The sequence below is a fragment of the Dinoponera quadriceps genome, unplaced genomic scaffold (genome assembly GCF_001313825.1).
Source record: "Dinoponera quadriceps isolate SergipeBrazil2010 unplaced genomic scaffold, ASM131382v1 scaffold405, whole genome shotgun sequence".
Lineage (NCBI taxonomy): Eukaryota > Metazoa > Arthropoda > Insecta > Hymenoptera > Formicidae > Dinoponera > Dinoponera quadriceps.
In genome coordinates this window covers 1739662-1760321 of record NW_014554754.1, presented here as the reverse complement: position 1 = coordinate 1760321, position 20660 = coordinate 1739662, and the positions used below count along the sequence as shown (strand labels likewise).

Here is a 20660-nt window from a genome sequence, read left to right as displayed (position 1 = left end):
TTAAAAAAAAATTTTGTTTTACAAAATTATTAAATTCGTTAAAGTTATTCAAAGTCAAAAGTTCGATTTTTCGTAAAAAATGTATTTTTTTCTTTCCGTTTATAAAAAAAACAACTATAATAGATATTAAAAAATCCTACAACTAAAAACTAGATAGTCTTCTTACTAAGAATATCTATGCAAAACTACAGTTAAATCGGTCCAATGGTTCCCGCGATATTTTGAATACTGATTAACGATAACGAGCTTCACGAAAATAATAATAATAGCACATTACATATTAGTCAACAGACAATCAGAGGCAAGTAACAGCCAAATGCCAGCTGTTAGTTAGTTTAATTTGGCTCTTACTTGCCTTTGATTGCCTGTTGATTGTACAACACGAGAGCTTTGATAATTCATTATTACATATCAACTTTTCATAATAGGCTTTATGTAATACATAAATCGAGATGCTAAGAATCACTCCTCGACGGGACATCTTTATGAAGTCAACACGGTCGGCAGAAAAATTCAAGCTGCGGGCCTCTTTTTCGAGCCTCTCGAGCATGTGCAGCCTCTTAAAAAAGAATCCAGATTTCCCCGCAAAATCGTCTTGGTGGACGATTTTCCTCATCCTTACGATACTCGCGTAACGTCGCTCGCTGCAAATCCGTTCCTTTCCTTTTGAAAGTAACGCAAGCCTGGCCGGGGGGAAACGACGTAACAAGGAACACGCCGTTTCTTTCGCCGGAAGGTTAATAATTAAGACCGCTTACGTCCCGAATGAGAGGGTGCAGGCGCACGTTCGAACAAAGCCGCGGGTGTTCGCCGGCTCCCGTCGAACTCGCCGTTGATCGCAATCGATATATACGGTCGCGTCGCGACTTTTTCCGCCGGCGAGCGTGAATGGAGTTTCTATCCGCGTTACACTCGGCCGCTTCATTCACACGTCGAGGTGAACGTCGCGTTCGATTCGTCCGTCCTGCGGCTACCGCAAACAGCGCGGCGTCTATTGCTTTTCCCATGCCCCCCTCCCTCCCCAGGCCACCCCCCTCCTCGTTTATGCATATGCATGGCACCTGCCGGTGGATCGACTTCGGCGCAGCCTACTACAGATTATCATTGCGCGTCGAGACGCGCATTCAGGTGAGTCGCGAGAAAGGGGACGAGCGCGTTTCGTGATCCTCGCGCTCGTCTCCGAGAGAAGGTCTCCAGGAGGGTCTCGCTATTAATATTTTATAACGCGGTTACAGGACTGCGCGGCGGCGGCTATTACCGTCACTGCACTTTTAAATCGCTCGCCGGCATATATTTATAGAGCGGCGAGCACAGCCGCGGACTGATGCGTCGTCGTGGGCAAACCGCTCGGTGTTGCGAAATTTGGTACGCAAGGACGAGGTGCCCGTCGTATCCATAATTTAGGCTCCGTGGAGTAACATTTTTGCGCGTCGATGCCCCGGATTCTTGCGGTCGTTTTCTTTCAGAAGCGAGTCGGATTGCGAGTTACATGCGTGTGCGGGAGGAACTAATACGAATTGCACCTCTCGGGGGCAAAACTGCACAAAGCAGCGGAGAAAGTTCGGCCTGTATCTCTTAAGAGACTTTCTTTGTTTAATTGTCCCACGTTAACGACAGTGCGGCCTTCCTAAATCGTACTATTTCACTGAATTGTAGAAACATTAAAAGCGCACGATGTTGAATTCTCGGGACGTAACTCGGTTTTCACTCCGGCAACCCGTTTGTGACGGACGACGCGTGATAACTCGTCGTTATTATAATTGGCATAAAATGCCGCGCAATTATTCATTCCGGAATCTGCACGTCTTCCGCTCGAGAACAGTTTTAAGCTAACACGACTGACTCAATTGTTGTTCGTTGCGTTTCCTCGCGGTGACTGTACGCGGAGGAAACAATTTTGCTGGAAAATTGCTAGTTACTATAGGCGACAGTAAGAAGATTTGTTTGGACAGCAAGAAAGTTTGTTTATTCATTTTCGGTTATGCCAATTTAAATTTCAACGCTGTCGCAACAACGTTTTTTCGCCACCCCAACAAAATTACTTTCTTCCCCTGTGACAAGTCTTTTTCCAGTCACCATATTAACCAACAATTTGCTGTTCCGGCAAAATTGTTTTCTTCGTGCCGATACGACGTGTAGCGCATTGTAAAGCGGTTTTCTTCTTGATCGAGGTGGAATTCGAAGAAGCGAGCCTCATGAAGCTCAAACGTTCGAGAAACTTGCGTTTTTGGAACGAGGAACTTAGCTCGCTCGTCGAAACGGAAGCTTCTGTCTGAGCGTTACGGTTCAGCGATTTCCTGGTTCTTCGCGATCCTCCTTTTCCTCCGCAGCGACGACACGTTGAATGTATCTCACTGTCGGCGATGTATTTTACAAGGATTATTCGCGTAGGGAGGGAAAAGCGACTACGTAGCTACGCTTTGAAGTAACTTTTCGCGAGAATTTATTTACAAATCATTCTTCATTCGTTCGACTCGACGTTTTCGAGGCGTGATTGAAAAATTCGGAAGCTAGAAGTCACATTAAAATATTTCTACGATCACTCGGGATAACGTCGCGATTTTAGGGGACGCAGTCGGCAGAGCCGAACGTTTCTTTCGAGACGCTGATTATAAATTAACTCGCGAAGCACCGTCAGAGATCTCGGACGTAAACAGGCCTTTACCGGTAATCCCGCCTTATCTTCTTTAATACGCAGCTCGATCTTCACGAGTGGCGTTGGTAAACCACCTCGTTTGGATGCTGCCGTGAAATCGCGAGGAAAGGAATACGAAACGAGTCGCGATAGGAATTCCTAATCGCCGAGGGACAGTCGGGCTACAACTTGGTAAACTCGGTTTCATCCTCGATTTGATAAAACGCTCCTCGTTAGAAAGGAAGCGGCGCGTTACAGCTGAATGAGTTTGAGGAAATGTCCCTTACTCGGGTGTAATTTTAATTCAACGAGGCGCGCGTTGAATACGCAATGTGGGATACGTTCGAGTATCGCCGCTTTGTTAACTTCTAATTGGATTTCTCTCGCGGTCCTTGATCTCTTTTTACAAACTTGTTCGTTGATCCACAATTCGACGTGAATTTAACGTCGGTGACTCGGCACAACAATATTACGCGAAGGTACAACGTAATCGTGTTATTAAATTAAATGGCGGAAACTTTTGACTTAAACAGTACGTATTATAATTCAAAAGAGAAAGAGAAACGAAACAAAATACATATCGCCCGATCTGCATAAACGTACAGTGCGCCCATAAGTACAATGCCGTTTCAACTTTGGCTCTCGGAGCAGAGGCTTAAAGGGAAACTAATTTGCATACAGAGAGCTCAGTGAATTCGAAAATTTGTGTGCGGACTCCGCTCGCCGTCCGCCTCTTTCTTCCCTTCCCGCGAGAACGGATGTGTTTGCTTATTGCACGCGCGAATTTTAAGTTCCTCCCTGAGGGATAATAAATTATTCAAAAGTGCGACATATAAGTGACGGATATTGCCAAGAGTGCGGAGATAAAATATATCAGACGATGCCTGAAGGTAGCGTCGCGGAAGCTTTTTCACATATTTCCCCGTCGTATCCGTTCGAATGTATTCTCGACCTTTCACGTCGTGATGGAAATTTCGCGCTGCCGGCGTCGACAATGTAGCGTCACCTGAAACAAAAAAAGGACCCACCGAGTTTGGTTAGCGGGAAGCATGCATTTTTCGGCGGTTCGTTTGTAAACGTTGAACATTTTTGCCAACCTACTTGCGTCTACGAACCTCGAGCGCTCGACGGAATTTCGCCGATATCGCGTAACACGTAAACGGCAAAATTGTGGTGTACATTTTAACCATCGCATAAACCACCTCTATCGTCGAGTCGTCGCAGCAAAATGTTGTTACAAGGGCGAGGGATCTCGCAGCTCGATACGGTATCATAAACAGAACGAATCCAACGGTGATGCCGGCTGCGGGCAATTTGTTATTTTAAGATTGGGATACGCTTAAGTAAAACGCGATGCACTCAGTTATTAATTAGAAACGGAATTATTCTCACTCACCCAGCAGGACGAAACGCTCGATATCTTCGCTCGAGCACGTTCCGTCTATTGATCTCATCGTTATCAGGTCGTATAGAATGAAGCATTCGAGCGTAACGAAAATAAAACACGGGAACGCTATGAACATAGCGGTGGAGGACAGGCAGATATCGTGCATGATCTCTTTCATGAAGTGTTCGTACAAGTGCAATTCCGTGCATGTCAGTACGATGCACATTATCCAGATGAGCAAGACGCCCTTCACCGCCGTGGAGATTTTCAGGAGCGGTGCGCAAAGGGGCGAACTTCTGTGGCAGATCACCACGTACGCCTCGATGTTGAGCTGAACTATCGTCAGCACGGACGTATCGAAGGTCACCAAAAACACGTAGTCGAGATTTATGCCGAGGTACACGCCGAACATCCAGCGGAACATTTGCTGAAGCGGTTCGATCAGGATTATTAAGTTCGAGCACACCAGGCTTATTATGTAGCAATTGGTGGTGGTGCGCATGAAAAAATTGACTAGGATAACGAGAACGAGCAAGGCATTCGAAGTGGTACCCGCCACGAGAAACACGAGATCCATGATGTGGCGTGTCGGCTGGGGGATGATCGGTTTAATGATATTCAACCTCGTGGGGTCCTTCGTCGTGTTCGAATACATTTCGTCGCGCAGCAACTTCTCGTCCACATATTTGTTAATGGCTTCCAAGTCGTATTCCCACATTGTGAAACGCTCGTGTAGCAGGTTTATTATTCAACTCTTGGATATACAACTCACGAATTCGGGACTCTTATCAATTAGTCCCGAACACTTGAAGAAGTTTCACTCACACCCAACGTTTCTTGAATCCTTTTGCCATCATTAAGCTGCAACACTTGTTATCTAATCGGCTTCGTTCATATTAGCTGAATTACGTTCTTATACTTCTCAAGAGATAACGAAATAAGTGCCCTTCAGAAGGCAGAACTCCGGAGGCACATGTTGCTTCGACGGTCTGCGCGTTTATTACTGGGTGTCATCAGGCAGTAGTTTGTAGGATCGTCGTCTATCCTCAACCCTGTGGGAGTGCGCCGCCCTGAAATAACATAGGCGGGTGCCGACGCGTGACTAACAATATTATACAAGTTACCGACACGCAACCCGTTTCATTTGGTAAAGTGGATCTTTAACGAGATGCAAGGTCGGTTACCGGGAGTTACATTTACTTCGACGGAAATACCGGAATGACTCGTACGTCGGGATGGATGTCTGTTCTACAAAAAGAGTGAAAAAAATTCAACGGATAGTCGACGTCACGCGTGGCCACAGTCACAGATACACCGACAAAAAGAATTACCCCTCCTCCTCCCCTCCATAATTTAAAACTAAGCTATCTGTGTAATACAACTAAAATTTAGCCTCCAGATTTAATTTTTAGTTGTGGAAAATCTTATGACTATGTAGTCGTGCATAGAAGAAAAGAATTAGCTCCAACGGCCAAAAGCTAAGTACGGCAACTAAATATCAGTTGTGTCAATCGGATAGCTAAATTTTAGCTGTGAGAATTGATTCTTTCTTTCCCGTGTACAATTCGAGTCTCGTTGATTGCGAGGGAAATTTATCAGTGTCCGATCTCGTCGTGAATCCGCGAATAAGCGCGACATTCTTCAACTTCGCCATCTTAACGAAGCGCTGTCACAGCGCGCTCGAACATTCGCATAATACGAGATATGGGAGTAAATATGTAGAGCACGTCGAACGTCTTCGTCGAGAAGTCACAAAGTTATAAAATTCCTTATTCATGAGGAGGAAATCTGCGTCCTTGAGGACTTGTTCGAAAGGCTCCGGCTTTCTGGCCGCGAATAACCACCGAATGGTGAACGAAAGAGAAATAAAAAAAATGACGATGCTGAAATAAATCGTGCTTCTTACGGCCCGTTCATTCGCAAAGGAGAAGAGATGAAAGAAAGAGAGAGAGAGAGAGAGAGCTGCGACGGCTGACAGAGTGTGTGTACGTGTGTCGTCGCCACGCGAGTGTGGCGAAAGAGGAAGAGAGAAAGAGAGAAAGAGAGACTCTTGCACGCGACCGTACAATACGACAAGATTTGCAGGATGCTCCTGGCAAGCGGCCACGGGCGCAATATCGGTCAGCCTTTGCCGCTGATAGATTTATCGTCGGATTTATAAGTCCAACCCTCTTGGCGCGCACTGGGCTGTTGTATCTCTCTGAAAATGGAGCGCGACTATCTGGCGCATTGTGCTGCCGGAGACCCTCACAATGGACACGTTATCGGGCGAAGGAGATGCCGGGAAACGCCGTCCATTGTCGCGTCGCAGCAGGACGGAACGAATTAAAAATTACGCGGAGCGCGAGCGCGGTTCGGCAGCGGCAAATATTTATCGCGCTGCACCGCGACGTCAATACCAATTGGATTCCCCAATGGTGGGACATATTTCAGCGGGTGATTAAAACGTCGGGATCTCCCTATCTTTCTCGCGTCCTCGAGCGGTTTTCGGCGCGTTTCCGGCGTGCGCTCGCGGACTATTTATCCGACGATGTTTGTTTTATTTATGGGCCATTTCGTCCCCGTACTCCGGGCGCGTAAATGCACTGAAGGAAGGATTTGGTAATGAATAGGAAAATTTGGTGACTACCACTAAATAATTCGAGTGAATGGTGCGGGCCGAACATCCGGTGACTTACGGAATTACGGAATAATTTGATGAAGCAAAGCAAACACAATCTTAGTTCTAAGAACTAAGATTTAGCTGTTTGCACTATACATTTAGACCGTTAAACTATACTTTGGAAATTAATACCGAATCCTGAGAGCAGAAAATGAGGTATATTTGATAAACTACCGCTAAATATATCTAGTCCGTTGGGAAAATTGTTTTGAGTAATATTTTTTTATTTTATTGAAAAGAAAAATACGTAAACGATTTTGAGAAATTTTATATTTACATTTGAATAAGTAAAAACATTAGTGTTGTGTGAAACAATAGTGTTTTTTTTTTTTTCAGTCAAATAATATGATTTAATTCAACGAAACAAGATAATGTTTCATCCTTCGAATTGTGTTCCTCCGAAATCTCAAACTACATGCGTTTAGTAAGGTATCGCTAGTTTTTTTTTTTCTTTCTTTCAATGCGGATCCGCCCCGTCACGGAATCGGCCGCTGCAAAACTCCGCAGCTGGCCGCTCTGTTCGCGGCGAAGGATCCCGCGATTCAGTTCGACGACGTGTTTTCATCCTTGGACCAGGTGCGAGCGAGCGCGTGGTTGATTTTTGCGGGTTTCTTCCCTCGCCTCTTCTCTTCTCCTTGTTCTCGTCCGCTTCGGGTTAGTGATGGAGGGCGATCCCGGGGCCGAATAAGTGTAGTGGCAGGGCCTAAGGGCCCAAGGGCCGCAACCGGTTCGCCGCTTGGGCATCATTACGACGTAACTTAAACGACCCTGAGGTGCCTTCCAGCTTCACGATAATCAGCGAGCTGTATTATCATCGCGGGATAACCCGGCATTCCACCGGCTTCGAAGGTGTAAAGTAGTTGTCGTGCGTTTGAATGTGAACGTGGGTAAACTAATAAAAGACATTATGTTGTGACACTTTCCGGCACAACATCTGCAAAGATTTAAATCGTATCTCACGAGATATCCGGCATTGTTTAGTTGCTTAATCATTAGTAGATAATAAAATGTTAGCGCACTTCCAGCGCACTTTGATTGGGAAATAAAAGAAGTAGCCTAAAAACCGTCAAAATCGAGACACACATACCTCAAAAATAGCAAATAAAACAAACAAAATATCATCTCCCAATCGCTATTTTGAGATAAAAAATTTTTCCACTTTTTCTGACGCACCCAAGAATCATAGCTTAAAGATCAAACAAAACCTCTTCAAAAAACGAGGTTTTAAACCCTTAAAACTCTTAAAAATACTGTCTCCCACTATGAAAACGTTGTTATTAAAAATTTGCAGTTTTTTTTGCTATTTCTTATTTTTGAGATATGTGTATTTCGATTTTTATGTTTTTTAGGTGACTTTATTAACCTCATGATCAAAGTGCGCTGGAGGTAACATTTTATCATCTACTATCACTGTACTCTGTATTCGCTGAATTTCTCAGAGTGAGTGAAAATTCATTAAAAAGCGATAGTAAAAATATTGCCATTCGGAATCGTAAGAAGGAATGTTTCACTGTAACTTAAAGCAAATTCACTATACGAGTAACTGTTTTAATCATTTAAACTGAATTTGTTCCTATGACGGTGGGATATGCCAGATTCACTCTTCAATTTCGGGTGGAAATATTCACTCTATTCCGAATAGAGAACTCACTTTATACGAATGAAAAATCACTCGAATCCGAATGACTTTCATCCTACTTTCTGAGCGAAGTTTCATTCCTAAAAATTTAGAGAGTACTCATTTACATCACATTGAAGCTTACCAAACAGCCTCTATTGATTGATGACCGTTCTCTTGAGAATAGACATGTAACAGGTTAATTTTACATTCGGCTCGGAGTGCGTGCTCGCACAGAGGAAGGGATTTCGAGCTGTTCGACCTGTTGACTTGCACGAAAGTTTATCTTGAGACCGGTTAGATATTTATTTAAACGTAGCGCACACACACCTATCGGGTCTTCTGTCGCACACCTGTCCGACCTGTTTCACACGAAGTTGGGCAGCATGAGCGGCCTGTTGACCATTAGCCGAAGTCAGCTACGCCGCGGCGATGTTTCTCTTCCGTATTTATCACGCATCCATCATGATTATCTGTCGCAACATGTCATTATGCATTTCTTCACATCCGTATTATTTACGTGGCGTGGCGTACCGCGCGAATTAAATCGTCCATCGAGCGTGCTCGCGCTTTATGAATGAAAGTTGATCCAAGAGCGTCCTTTGGCGGCACGCTTTCAGTTCTCTGGCTCGTTTAAGCGCGAAGACACATTTGTTAGGCCGCTTGGAGGAAGACGGTTTCGCGTGAATCTCGTGTTACAGCGATATCGCAAAGGGAACATTTATTAAAAGTCCATCCGCAGTCCCGTGCTCTCCCGTACGCTCTGCTCCTGTTGGTTTTCGTGTCAATAGACTCGTATCTTATGCGTGACCAGTCGGGCAAGTTTTTCCTGCATACCGCAAGCGCGATGCGCGCGGCTCGGTAACATTCGATACTTTGTACGCAGGTGCATCCCTGAAAAAAAGAAAGAAAAACATGCGGGTTGATGCCACGGGTTGGCCGCTTCGACTACAAAACGTACGAGCAAAGTTCCGTCAAGATCGAAAGTTTCTAGAAAAGTCGCGGTTTTATCGATAACGTAAAGTTTTATATTTGACTTTTTGACTCGCCCCGTTTTTCCGGATTACGAACACATGGAGCGAAGGATATAATTTCGCGCGGAAAATTTTTCAGCAATCTCCCAATATCACTCATATCACGCGAGCTGATGTGTTAACGATCGCGTGTCGTGATCGGTGACCGCGCGCCGAGCACAAAAGTAGCCTTCCGAGAAATTCGGCTGCGGATTACGTCGGACGAGTTTTTTCTTTTCCTTTGTTCTTTTTTTTTCAGGAAAGAAGCGCACCAACAAAAGCGCACCTGTGGATCGTCGAGCAAATTACAGTAATCGACACATTTGAGCCTAAAGTCGCTCGGAAGCACGAAAAAAAGGACGCCGGGCAGGCTTCGTGAGTCTTTTCGCTCGCGGGAGTTTTGAATTGTGCCCGGTTTTGATTGGCCCGGGCTCGGGTGGCTTACCGTTTAATTTGCCGAAATCCGCGCGTCTTCGGATCTTCGACGGTATAATCGCACGTTCGCGATACCCCGAAAGTCGAGATTTTTAATTCCGCATCAAGTCTTCGAGGAAAAGAAAACGTAAATAAGTTCCTATTTAAAGGAGCGCAATAAGTGCTCTTTTAATGTTGCAAATGGGAGCCGAAATTTCGGAAATCTAAATTTTAATTCTACGTTAAGTCTTCAAATGGAGAAAACGGCCATAACGTTCCCATTTGTAGCGTCCAAGGAGCACAGTAAAAAAATCCTTGAAAACTTAATGCAGAATTAAATTAGATTTGACATACGATTAAAATTTCGACTCGTAATAACCCGAAATTTTACTTCTACTTTTTAATTCGACAGTTTGGTTTACATTGAGTCTTCAAAGATCTTCTATTGTGCCCCTTTAGCGCTACTAAAAGAGAAATTATTTCCGTTTCCTTCACTTGAAGGCTTAATACGGAATCAAGTAGATTTAATATCGTACCAAAATCTCGATCGGAATTATTCACCGCGCAGAAATAAAAATTTCGCTCGATGGACCGCGCGATCTCTCGCGGCGGCTAAATCGCAAAGTCAGATCCTGTGGTTTCGACGGACGTGCCGCATTTTACAGTTTGTCGATCGCTGCACGCGTCATTTGCGTGGAAAATTTCGACAGAACACGTCCGTAGAGCTGGAAAATCCTCAGCCGCGGTGAAAAATGACCGGTGAACATCCGGGATCGGCGTGCATCAATCACGTCATTTTCGCTGCTTCATTACTTAAACTGTGAGCAGCTTTCCTAACTCCCGCAACGGTCTCCGCACTTTTCAAGGTCTTTTCGCGACAAACTCGCTGCGCCGGGGAAATCTTTCTCCTTGGCTGTTGCCGTTTCCGCGGAGGCCCGCTTGCGGAGCTCCCACGAAATGAATTTTTCCGATCGTCTCTCTCCTTCTCTCTCTCTCTCTCTCTCTTTTGCGCGCTCCTCTCCGAATAGGTTCACAGACGCTTCATTGTCGTTCTCACCGTTTCAATCACAGACGCTCCCCGCCGCAGGGCATATCATTTCGCGCCACTTCGTCGTGTTCGCACATACGTGAATATGGAGCCATAATAATCGCCGCTTTGCAGGAAAGCCATGCAGATAAACCGGGCACCGACAACCCCACCGCGCTTAACTCGCTTCACACGCGAAGTACAATGCGATTCATAATTAATTCGTTGGCGTTTGCCGACGAAACGCGCTCGCTCGCTCGGGATTCATTCGCGTTTCAAGCGAGCTGCAGCCGCGGCGGCTCCCGGTTGAAAATAAAAGTAGCGAGAAGTTGCGCGTAGATTTATTTTCGTGCCACACGTGTATGACGTCAAATGTACGTGCCGACGTCCACGCGGAGAATGAGGATATTTATATGAAATTTCACCGGACCTTGCGTAATTGTGTGTGTCTAACCCTTCGATAGCGCTCTTCTGAAAACTTCACTCGCACCGCGAACTTGGTCATATCGGCCCTGTGCGGTATTCAAAATTTTCCATATCTCGGAAACTGAAAGGAAAGAGTTCGACAAAATTCTAGAATAAAGTGTGACTCTTCTACTTTTAATGTTTGATCATACATTTATAGAAAATCATGTTTTAATTCACTAAAAAGAAATTCAAATTTAGACAGTTGTCCTGTGAATAGTAGCGTTTTACTTAAAAATCGTAACTTCTTTACTTTCTATTATTTCGATCTGCAACTGTAAGATGACGAAGGTGAAATACAGTTATAACAGAAAAAATATGACTCTAATCCAGGTTGGAGAAATATATTTTCTTCGGGGCGCTGTAAAGAAGATATTTTCGTACGTCGAAAATACGTGTCTATATAGGAAAAAAAACCTTTTTGTCGCGAAGGTATCGAATATAGTTTTTATCTTCCTCGAAATAAACAACGCCCGTTGTCTAAGGAAATAATTACACGCCGCATATCTAACTCTAATACACTATTATTTATTACTTTCAAGAGAAAAAAGTATACGTAATCACAATGTTTGCTAACATTCGCGCACAAATTTTTCTAAAAAAAAGGTCACTTCATTAATAACGTCAAATTATATACCGACCGCACCCTATAGATCTAATTGATCCTGCGTCAAATTCGGATGGCTCCCAAACACGCATTGATTGGCTTATCAGACGTCTAATGGACAGAGCCGAGGCTCTCTAATGATTTCCCGGGAGTGGGGGGAACTCAGATCACGCGCTTCTCTCGGTTACACAGCCCCTCAAACGCAACACTCACCGTCTACCCGACCCATAATGTGGTCGAAGGGTAAAAGAAACGCTTCCCCTGAAATTACGGATCCGACGGAATTCTTCGTTCGGCGCGAACCATTAGAATAACGGCCTCTCCCTGCAAAAATCATCTCCTCGCTCGTCGTCCCGCGGCCGTATTCGCGAATCGCGATCGAAAAGCGGATTATTCCCGTGGACAAAGAACAACCCCCTTTTTCCCCCCTCGTAGCCGACATCGCCGAGGCTTTCTTTCGCGACGGTGAACTTCAGCCAACTTTCTTCTCCCGCAGCATGCTCGTGTATTACCGTTTGCGGCCGACTACGGTTACTATCGCGAGGACGAGTTTCACGGTGCTACGTTCGCAAAACGTCGCGCCGTGCAGCCGAGCGCGATGATACCGCGGACGCGAACTTCGTTCCGACGTTAATTAATTAACGCGGATACGCGGCCGCCCCTGCCTTTATTTAACACACGCGAATCATTCGCATACATTGCGATTTTATCGAACATAACGAATCGCGGAGGAGACCGGCCTTTATAGACGAGCTCCGCTTGTCATTTTCGCGCTCGTTCGCGACTTTTAACCGCGTCTGTTTTTACTATCGACGTGCAACCTCTGCCAGACGGTCGTCAAAGACGCCGGATTGGCAGCGCGGCCTAATTTGCATGTTTTTCTTTCGACAGGATGGCCGTCGCGGCGCCTCCGACCGTCCCGCGAACGAAACGCCAACGAAAATAACCGCGCTCGCGCGCGATAGCACCGTGCCTAAACTTTACGCCGTAATTCACGACGCCCTCGCCCCCCCCCTTCCGCCCTTTCGCATCCAACAACTTGCCTCCTTCTCCTTCTTGTTTTATTCGCGGCGATGGTTTTCTGCTGCACTTTTCCGGGACAATTGCATACCGTTTATCGTAGTGAAGATTGTGGAAAGAAGAAAAACGGAAAAATTGAGAGAAGTCGCGGGGACGATGTAAAATATCGACATCGGCGTCGTAGCGCGTCTATAAATACCCACCTCTGTCCCATTGTTATGCGAGACAACGGACGTTTGTTACGTTAGTACGCATAACACGCGCACGTGGCGGAGACGACTGTCGCCGTTCAGGAACGCGCGTAAGTTTCTCCACAATTCGGGACTTACGAGCGGCTTCGTTCGAGATAACTCGAACGTACACTTTGTATCTATGTAGCTGACGACATCCTAAAGATCACGAGGCTACCGGGAAATTCGCGCGGAATAAAGTCGCGTGAAAGAACAAGATTTGTACTATTATTTCTTTTGTTAATTCGCGGTTATTTTATCTTATTACGTTATCAACGCTTTTAGCTCGATACATATATTTATTAGATACTATTAATTTCGTTTCCCCATGCTTCTCCATTTTTTTTATTTCTGTTACGATGGAGATCTGTTTTAAGGAGAAGGTGATAATATTTTTATTATTATTGGATAATTGTTTCTCATCCAGGCGCCTTGAGTTTGATTCCCGGAAATAGAATTTTATATATATATATATATATATATATATACATAATTTTGTAGATCTGTTAAATATAATTTGTCTATTCTGCTAAACGGAAATAATATCTCTCTAGTGCAGAATCTTAGAGCGCAGTTGCTGGTGTTTCAAGGTCCGGTATGGTCTAGTGGCTAGGATACCTGGCTCTCACCCAGGAGGCTCGGGTTCGATTCCCGGTACCGGAAATTATTTTTTTTATGAGTTACAAAAAATATATAGGCCGATCTTATGTTTCTTCAATATACCAAAAACGTAAATAAATTTGCGATCGTGATCGATCGAACAAGCGCGAAAAAGGATCAATGAGACTTTTGTCAGTCACGGCTGTTCCGCTTCATATCGTAGTTAGATCGGATATGTGGCCTTCTGATAAAATTCTTTGTACTTACGGCAATGAATTTGCCATGTCTTAATATAAGCAAATACTACAGGAAATAAAATTCATATTAATTAAATATTGTCTTTAAATAATATAGAAGCCATTCAACAATTATGTGACACCATAAAGGAGGGGAGAGATTTACGCAACAATATGTGACGACAGAGAAGGGGGAATAAAGGCCATGGAACGTCACATTCGATGGCATAATTTATAAATGCGGATACGCATGGTTATTTTATTTGCATTCGTGATACATTTGATTACAATTGGTGAAAATGTTCAAGTTCTGACACGGTTTTGTGTTAATTATCGATATGTTAATTTTTCAACATTTATTTCAGAAGCACCACTGTTACCAATCAAAATTATAAAATAAAGCAATCGATTTGTTATTATATGTTTAAAAGTCATTTGTATTTTAGAGAAAAGTATCAATGTGCAGTATAACAATTATTACTCAACAATACAGTTTTAAACTATATTTTTATATGTACCGAGGGCGAGGAAATAACTCCACATGTCACGTAATACTGGAAGGGATCAGAAGTACTTTGCGGCGAAGAGAAGGGGGGAATATTCAAATTTACCTTGTCATAATTATTGAATAGCCCTATAAGCGTTTAACATGAAACTCGGATTTTACATTTCAACAACTACGTGGGCTGGGAGACCGTGGAGGAGTAATTAACGCGGAGCTATGGGTAGCCTGACGCGTGCTAGCCTTCGCCGAGCCGTTTTCATTGAGCGTGAAAAATTAGCGCCTTTGACGGGTCCCATTCAAGAACGGCTCGTTATCTAAAATTAGATCCATGCGCGACAATAGTCCGCTCCGGGTGCGCGCAATTCGACGCGGCGGTTCCGGAAAGCGGTGAAATCGAGCGTTCTTGGTTAACGCGATTCGTATCGCGCAAATGGAAATTCCTCACGGCGCGTCTTACCAAGGCCGGCGAACGCGGGGACGACACGAGTCGTTGGGAGGCCAACCGGGCCGGGTTTATTCGCGGTTTGCACATGGCCGTGCGAAGATAAATGTCATTCGCCGTAAACCCATCACGTTTTACAACCGTGTGTGCGCGGTAAAATCGCAAACGTTTACGCCCGATTTGCGCTTTATCGCGGGATTCGGGCGGGAAAAGCTCGACGGATCGGCGGCGCGATGCGCGCGGCCGTCATCATTGTGCCCCGTTTCCTGGCTCTCGGTGCTTTCCATTGTACCGAGACAAAACAACGACATCGTAACACGCCGGCTTCTCTGGATTTCCTGCCGACCGCACCAACGCTCGGTCGGAATTATCTCGGCCCGATGCTTTCGATAGCGTAATTGCGTCCTCCGAGCTTTTCAACGACCCGCAACGCTGTTCATCATTCGATCTATAGATCCGACTTCCTTCCGCGGCTTCCACGAGGCTCGACGGGAGCATGGCGTCGTCTCTTTAATCGCGCTCTTTGTTGATCGCCTGTTACCTTCTCCCTGATCGTTAATGGAACTATCGATATCTCGTGCACAATAGCGCGCGTGTGAAGTCGATTCGGAGATAAAAGGAAGAAAAAGAGCGCGACCGGCGCATCATTTCCGACGCCGACGGCCGGCCCCCTTCGACGTCTGGTCTCCTTCGTCGACTCCGTAATAAGCGCAGTGTCGAGTACGGCGGGACCTCGACGTCGGGAGAGGAATGTGACCGGAGTATTGTATCCGAAGGCTGAAAGCCAAGATACGGCGGGGACTGGCGCCAGGCTTGCTCTCGAGCACGTACCCGCCGCCGGCCACTTTTCTCGGCTCCTCGAAATTAACGCCGTCCACTCAGCGCTGGCATTTAGCGTGGCGGCTCTCCCTCGTATCCTCCTTTATGATGATTTCATCCCCTTCCTCGAGAAGATATTTTTCTTCTCCCTCGAGCCGCCCCACCACTCCCTCGAGAAGGAAAGGCAGGGTAAGAAAATGCGAAAAATCCGTTCTCGGAGCGAGAGGAATTCCCGTCGAACCTGATAAACATCCGCGCGCAATCGGTTTCTTCTTCTTCTTCTTCTGCGCAGGCACTGCGGCTCGTAAAATTTTACGTCGGGTCTCCGTGTACGCGTAAACTGATTTTTTTATTCGAACTCCTCTTGTAATTATACTCCGCAGCTTCCTCGCTGACTCGGTTTTACGAGTTCCCGCGGCGGGACTCTCGAGTTCACCGCTGGGCTTAAGGCGTAATAAGTGCTTCCTTTCTAACGCACGATGCCGCGACTCGGCGAAACCGTTGCGCAATGTCGAACGTATTTCGCAACGCGACACGGCGCCGTTTTATTGTCGACAAAAGAATAGCCGGTGTCGCGTTCGATTGCCCCGTCGCTCCGTTCGAGGTTTGCCCCCGTACGGATAGCGAACGCGATATTTTCCGAGAATTGATCCCCTGCGATATATTGAGACGTTGTGTCAGCAATAAATGTGTTTGTCGCGAATGTTTTTACAGATGAGTCCACCTTGATCCGTCGAGCATGACTTCTACAATGGGACTGCAGCAGCAGGCTGCGTCCCAGGACACAGTGGACTTCGCCGGTTACCTTCAATCCGCACAGTGCCATCATGGAAATCAGGCGGAAGGGCAGGTGCAGAGCTGTCAGAAATCGCCACATCGTGAGCACAATAGCAGCTTCACCAGCACGAAGGGTCTGCTCAACGGGCCCGGGCAGAACAATTGTTTCCTCAACAGTGCCGTACAAGTGAGTGGTCCCAACGGGACAGCTTCTGTATCGATAGTCAAGGACCGTAATTACATAGAAAAAAATAGTGCCGGATTCAAGTACATAATTATTCCAATAATCCTTGGGGGTCATTCAACAATTCCATCTACGCTAAATTTGGATATTTCTTCCCTCCCTCCTTCCCTTAGAAAGTATTTGTCCCCTTCCAATATTAATCCTCCCTCCCCTCCGCCGATATATAGAATAAAAAAATTAGCCTACAACCATATTTATGGTACACTGAGAAAAAAGCGGTTGGATCTGCAAAATCGGCGGTCATCCTCGTTTAGAAAAAAGTGATGTTCACTGAACAAATTACGCGTTGGTGCAACAATTGCGTTGATATAGTTGCTGGCCAAATTGCAATCGTTGAATTAAATGACCAACTAATAGCAGTCACCGTCAGATAGGTTCCCCCTCCCTCGTGGTAATTGTTGAATGGCCCCTTAGCAAATTTTTACTCGGGTTAAATAAATTTTACTTGAATCGAATAAATATTTTACTTGGATCAAACAGATATATTACTCGATCCAAGTAAAAATTTGCTAAAGAATATCGGAGTAATTATTTATTTGAATCTAGCATTTTTATTCTACGCAGAATTTCGCCAACGTATTTTACCAAGTTGCATATTAGAAGAATGCACCCATATTTAAAAAAAATTGTGCGAAAATTATGCGATTTGTGCAGAAAATGCCAAAATTTTTACACGCAGCCGGTTGGAATGGGACCTCACGGCAAACGTATGCGCTTCATGAAAGTGAACGAACGCCTTCGGCGTATGCAACCCGGTGGTCGAGCGTGCTTTCCGTTCCTTTCACGGCGAGAAGGCGCGAGCGCATCGAACGAGACCTACGCAAAAGACGACGCAAACCAATAATACAGAAATAATTTATTCAATCGAGCGACGAGGTGGCGAAGTATTAATTGAAGCGTGTCAAATATAGGCATATAAAATATTCACTCACGGTAGCATCCGGTTGTCTCGCGTCACGAAGTTTTTACACCGGAGGACAGTAAAATAATCATACCTGATATTTCGGATTTAGGTGGTAACTCGTATCTAAGCGAGGTCAGAACGCGGTAAAAATGCGGCGACCGGTGATCCTTGACATTCGAGAGGCGTTACACGCGCTCTCGCTTGCTATTTCTCTCCGAAGGCTTTACGAGTCTCGTTGTCGAGTACGCCCGCGATTTATGAACACGGTCCATCGCCGAATCCTTCAGGTTTGCCTCTAAGGAGCCTTCGAGACGCGCGTAAATATTCATGCCCGGCGAAGTGACAGACCCTCCGCAGTCTCCTTCTTTCAATCGGATCGTCAGACCTCCTTTTAACTCTCTCACGAACGTCGATGCTGCCTCTCGGCAGCACTGTTAACTTCTTGCTGTTTAATGGCGATTTTCGTAACGTGTGCGTGTGTGTGTGTGTTTGTATTTGTGTAGTCACGCTTAGGGACACCGGTCACCGGTTCCAAAGTCGAGAGGAAGAAGTCACGTTTGTTCGCGTTAAGAGGCGCTAAAAAGTGGCCGAGAGCGCTGCGTTAAATACGGCTTGTTGCTCGAAAAAGTTTCACAGGACTCGCAGCACTCTTAAAAAAAAAAGGAAAAAAAATTAAACACTTATACGCTCGTGAATTCTAAGAGACCGAGATCGTTTTAATTCGATAAGACACTCGACTTTCTCTTTCCTACGCTCATCTACGACACTTGAAACTTCGATCGCTCTTTTTGGAGGGATGGATCATTTATTCTTGGAATAATTCGTCCATTTTCACGCGGCATTCAGGTGTACCTCACCTCGGAGAAGCGTAAATTCTGCTTGATATAGCAGGCGGTAACAGTAACGCTCTGTAAGTTGGCGGGATCTGAGATCGCTCGGCATGAGGCACGCGTTCTACCAATACCGTGCTTTACGTGACACGTGATACAAGCGTTTTAAGTGCAAACCGTGCACGCAGCACGCAGGGTGTGGTTAACTGCTTTGTCTCGTGTTACGAATAGAAAATAAACGCCGTGACGGCGCGTCGGCTCTCTTCGTGACCGTGGCACAGGCTCTACGATCGAGATACCGTCTGCATTAGCGATGATCGTTCACCCTTTGAGCGCTGCGTTGTCCGACGTTAAGCGTGCGCCGTGGACTGCCCACTCTTTACGAAGAAGCACACCGTGGGCTGCGTATTTTTTACGAAAGAGCGCAAGTTGAGCAGACTGAATTTTCATTGCAAAATATATTGATTGTAACTAAAATAAATTATGTAGTGACCTCAAAAACGTTCATAACCTAAATTGAATGGTTGTGTGAGAAGGCATATATTCATAGCGCTCAAAGGGTTAATCGTACGCGATCGCGACGTATGAAAAATTCTCGCCCTCCGTCACGTGACTGACGTTGTCTCTGTCGATGCGGAGTCGCGCGCGCGCCGGAGTAATCGAGTGTTCCCGAGTCGCGGATTTTCATTTACGCGCCGCCGATGGACGGTTTAATCGGCTTGACGAAGTTCCGGAACGGATTAGCGCGGACGTCGAGGCCGACGTGGTTTCGTTCGGCTTTGTCCCCGGTTTACCGACGGTTTACGGAACCCGGTTCCTCCGCGGGTTGTCGCGATGCCTGTTGTGGCCGAGTGTTTTCGATCTCGTCCGAGCGTCTGCTAATCGTTAAATGCCTGTGTTATCGCGGCGCAGACGCGAGTGAAACGTTTTTTTCATACCTGCGGTGATAAAAACGCACGCGTATCTGCGTTCCCATCCTCCCCGGGCGAGCGTCACCGACGGGAATAAGTAGCGATAACAGCACGTGCACCGATAACGTCACCGGCGAGTAACGTCACTCCCGGCGGTTTCCTCCACGTCGGTCGTGCGGCGGCGGAGCGTCGATTAATTTTAAATCGCGCTCGTTAGCGAAGGGAGGAAGGGGCGTCGAGCGGTCCGATGATCGACAGGTGTGTTTCGGAACGTTCGTTCGGCGGCGGCGATCCAATTCCTTCGCGCGCGAGCGAACCCCGCGACGTGGAGTCAACGTTATTCCGGACGAAGTCCAATTTTAGATTCGGCCGTGGGTATTCCCTTTGCCGATGGTAATATCTCGGAGGCGTTTCCACGCGTCGGGGACGTCCGATGCTTTGCGCGCTCGTAAAAGCGCCTCGGGACGATTTCGCAACCACCGGGGAGCGAGGAAGCGCTTCATCGTCGAGCGATCACGATCGGCTCGTTCGGCGGAACGAGCGTAGAGCATCGGCGATCAGCGGCAACAAATCGCCGGTTACGAGTGCGCCGTATTCCAGGAGCCTTCGAAATAGGGTTCAGGGTACTTCCCGGGGTATATCGCGGACACCCAGGTTCAAGGTTGCGCCACCAACAGTGGGATCTCGCGTGTCCTTTGTTCCGAGACGATGATCGAAGATCTCGTCTCCCGCGGACCGTCTCGGCCGCTCGCGATCTTACGTTCTGCAGTGACGCGTAAACTTCCTGGCGAAGATGATCGGGTTTTCTCTCCTCGCGCGAGATCCGTTCGCGGCCCAGTTTTCAGGTTTCTATTCTTTTTACGCCCCCTTTTTTTCTCCCACCCTCAGGCGCGCGCAGTTTATTAAGCGAAGGAATACGACGAGTGCGCGCCGAGTGTGGGTAATTTTGAAAAGATCGCCCGTTTTCAATATTTCCCGAGCTGAGCTGAGAGCACGTTGATGCATCCCCCTTTTACTTACTTTCGTCTCAATATGGAAAGGAGCGCGTTCACTCGTGCTGTTTCAAAATGCAAAATGTGAGTGTTTGTGAGCGTTAACGTCAAAACCGCGGCGGTTTTTTTCCTTCCTAGAACCGCGAATGAGTCAGTTGTAACTCACCTTATTTTTTTTTTTGTAACTGTCCGTTGAGTTTTTTCAACTTTATGATATTATTTATTTGCTTTACGATAACGAAAGCTTCCCGGTGAGAAAAGTCAGGCGACAAAAGTACGAAGAAATCCGAAGAAAGCGACCCAGCCACGGTTCCGGTGTTAA

At 46.2% G+C, this 20660-nt stretch overlaps 2 protein-coding genes and 1 non-coding gene across 3 annotated transcripts in view; 2 read left to right on the top strand and 1 right to left on the bottom strand.

Moving 5' to 3' along the window:
• The window catches only part of LOC106741489 (protein split ends), a 78422-nt gene that overhangs the window by 6816 nt on the left and 50946 nt on the right, over nucleotides 1-20660 (top strand). Inside the window, exon 2 of the mRNA XM_014613588.1 lies at nucleotides 16395-16644. Coding sequence (XP_014469074.1) covers nucleotides 16420-16644 — 225 coding nt within the window. The 5' untranslated portion in view covers nucleotides 16395-16419. The remainder of the gene's footprint in view (nucleotides 1-16394; nucleotides 16645-20660) is intronic.
• LOC106741282 lies at nucleotides 3733-4740 on the bottom strand. The gene is made up of 2 exons (XM_014613093.1): nucleotides 4032-4740; nucleotides 3733-3938 (listed from the first exon to the last, which is right to left on the bottom strand). Exons 1-2 carry the CDS (start codon nucleotides 4738-4740, stop codon nucleotides 3733-3735), a joined length of 915 nt encoding a protein of 304 aa, XP_014468579.1.
• On the top strand, nucleotides 13670-13741 carry Trnae-cuc. The gene has a single exon. It is a non-coding gene; the product is annotated as a tRNA-Glu (tRNA).

What these genes read in the sequence shown, in the direction of transcription:
- LOC106741282 (XM_014613093.1), bottom strand. Translation starts at nt 4,740, where the DNA reads ATGTGGGAATACGACTTGGAAGCCATTAACAAATATGTGGACGAGAAG. An exon ending in CGAGCGTTTCGTCCTGCTGG is followed by an intron (nt 3,939 to 4,031) that starts GTGAGTGAGAAT and finishes AATTGCCCGCAG; the next exon opens with CCGGCATCACCGTTGGATTC.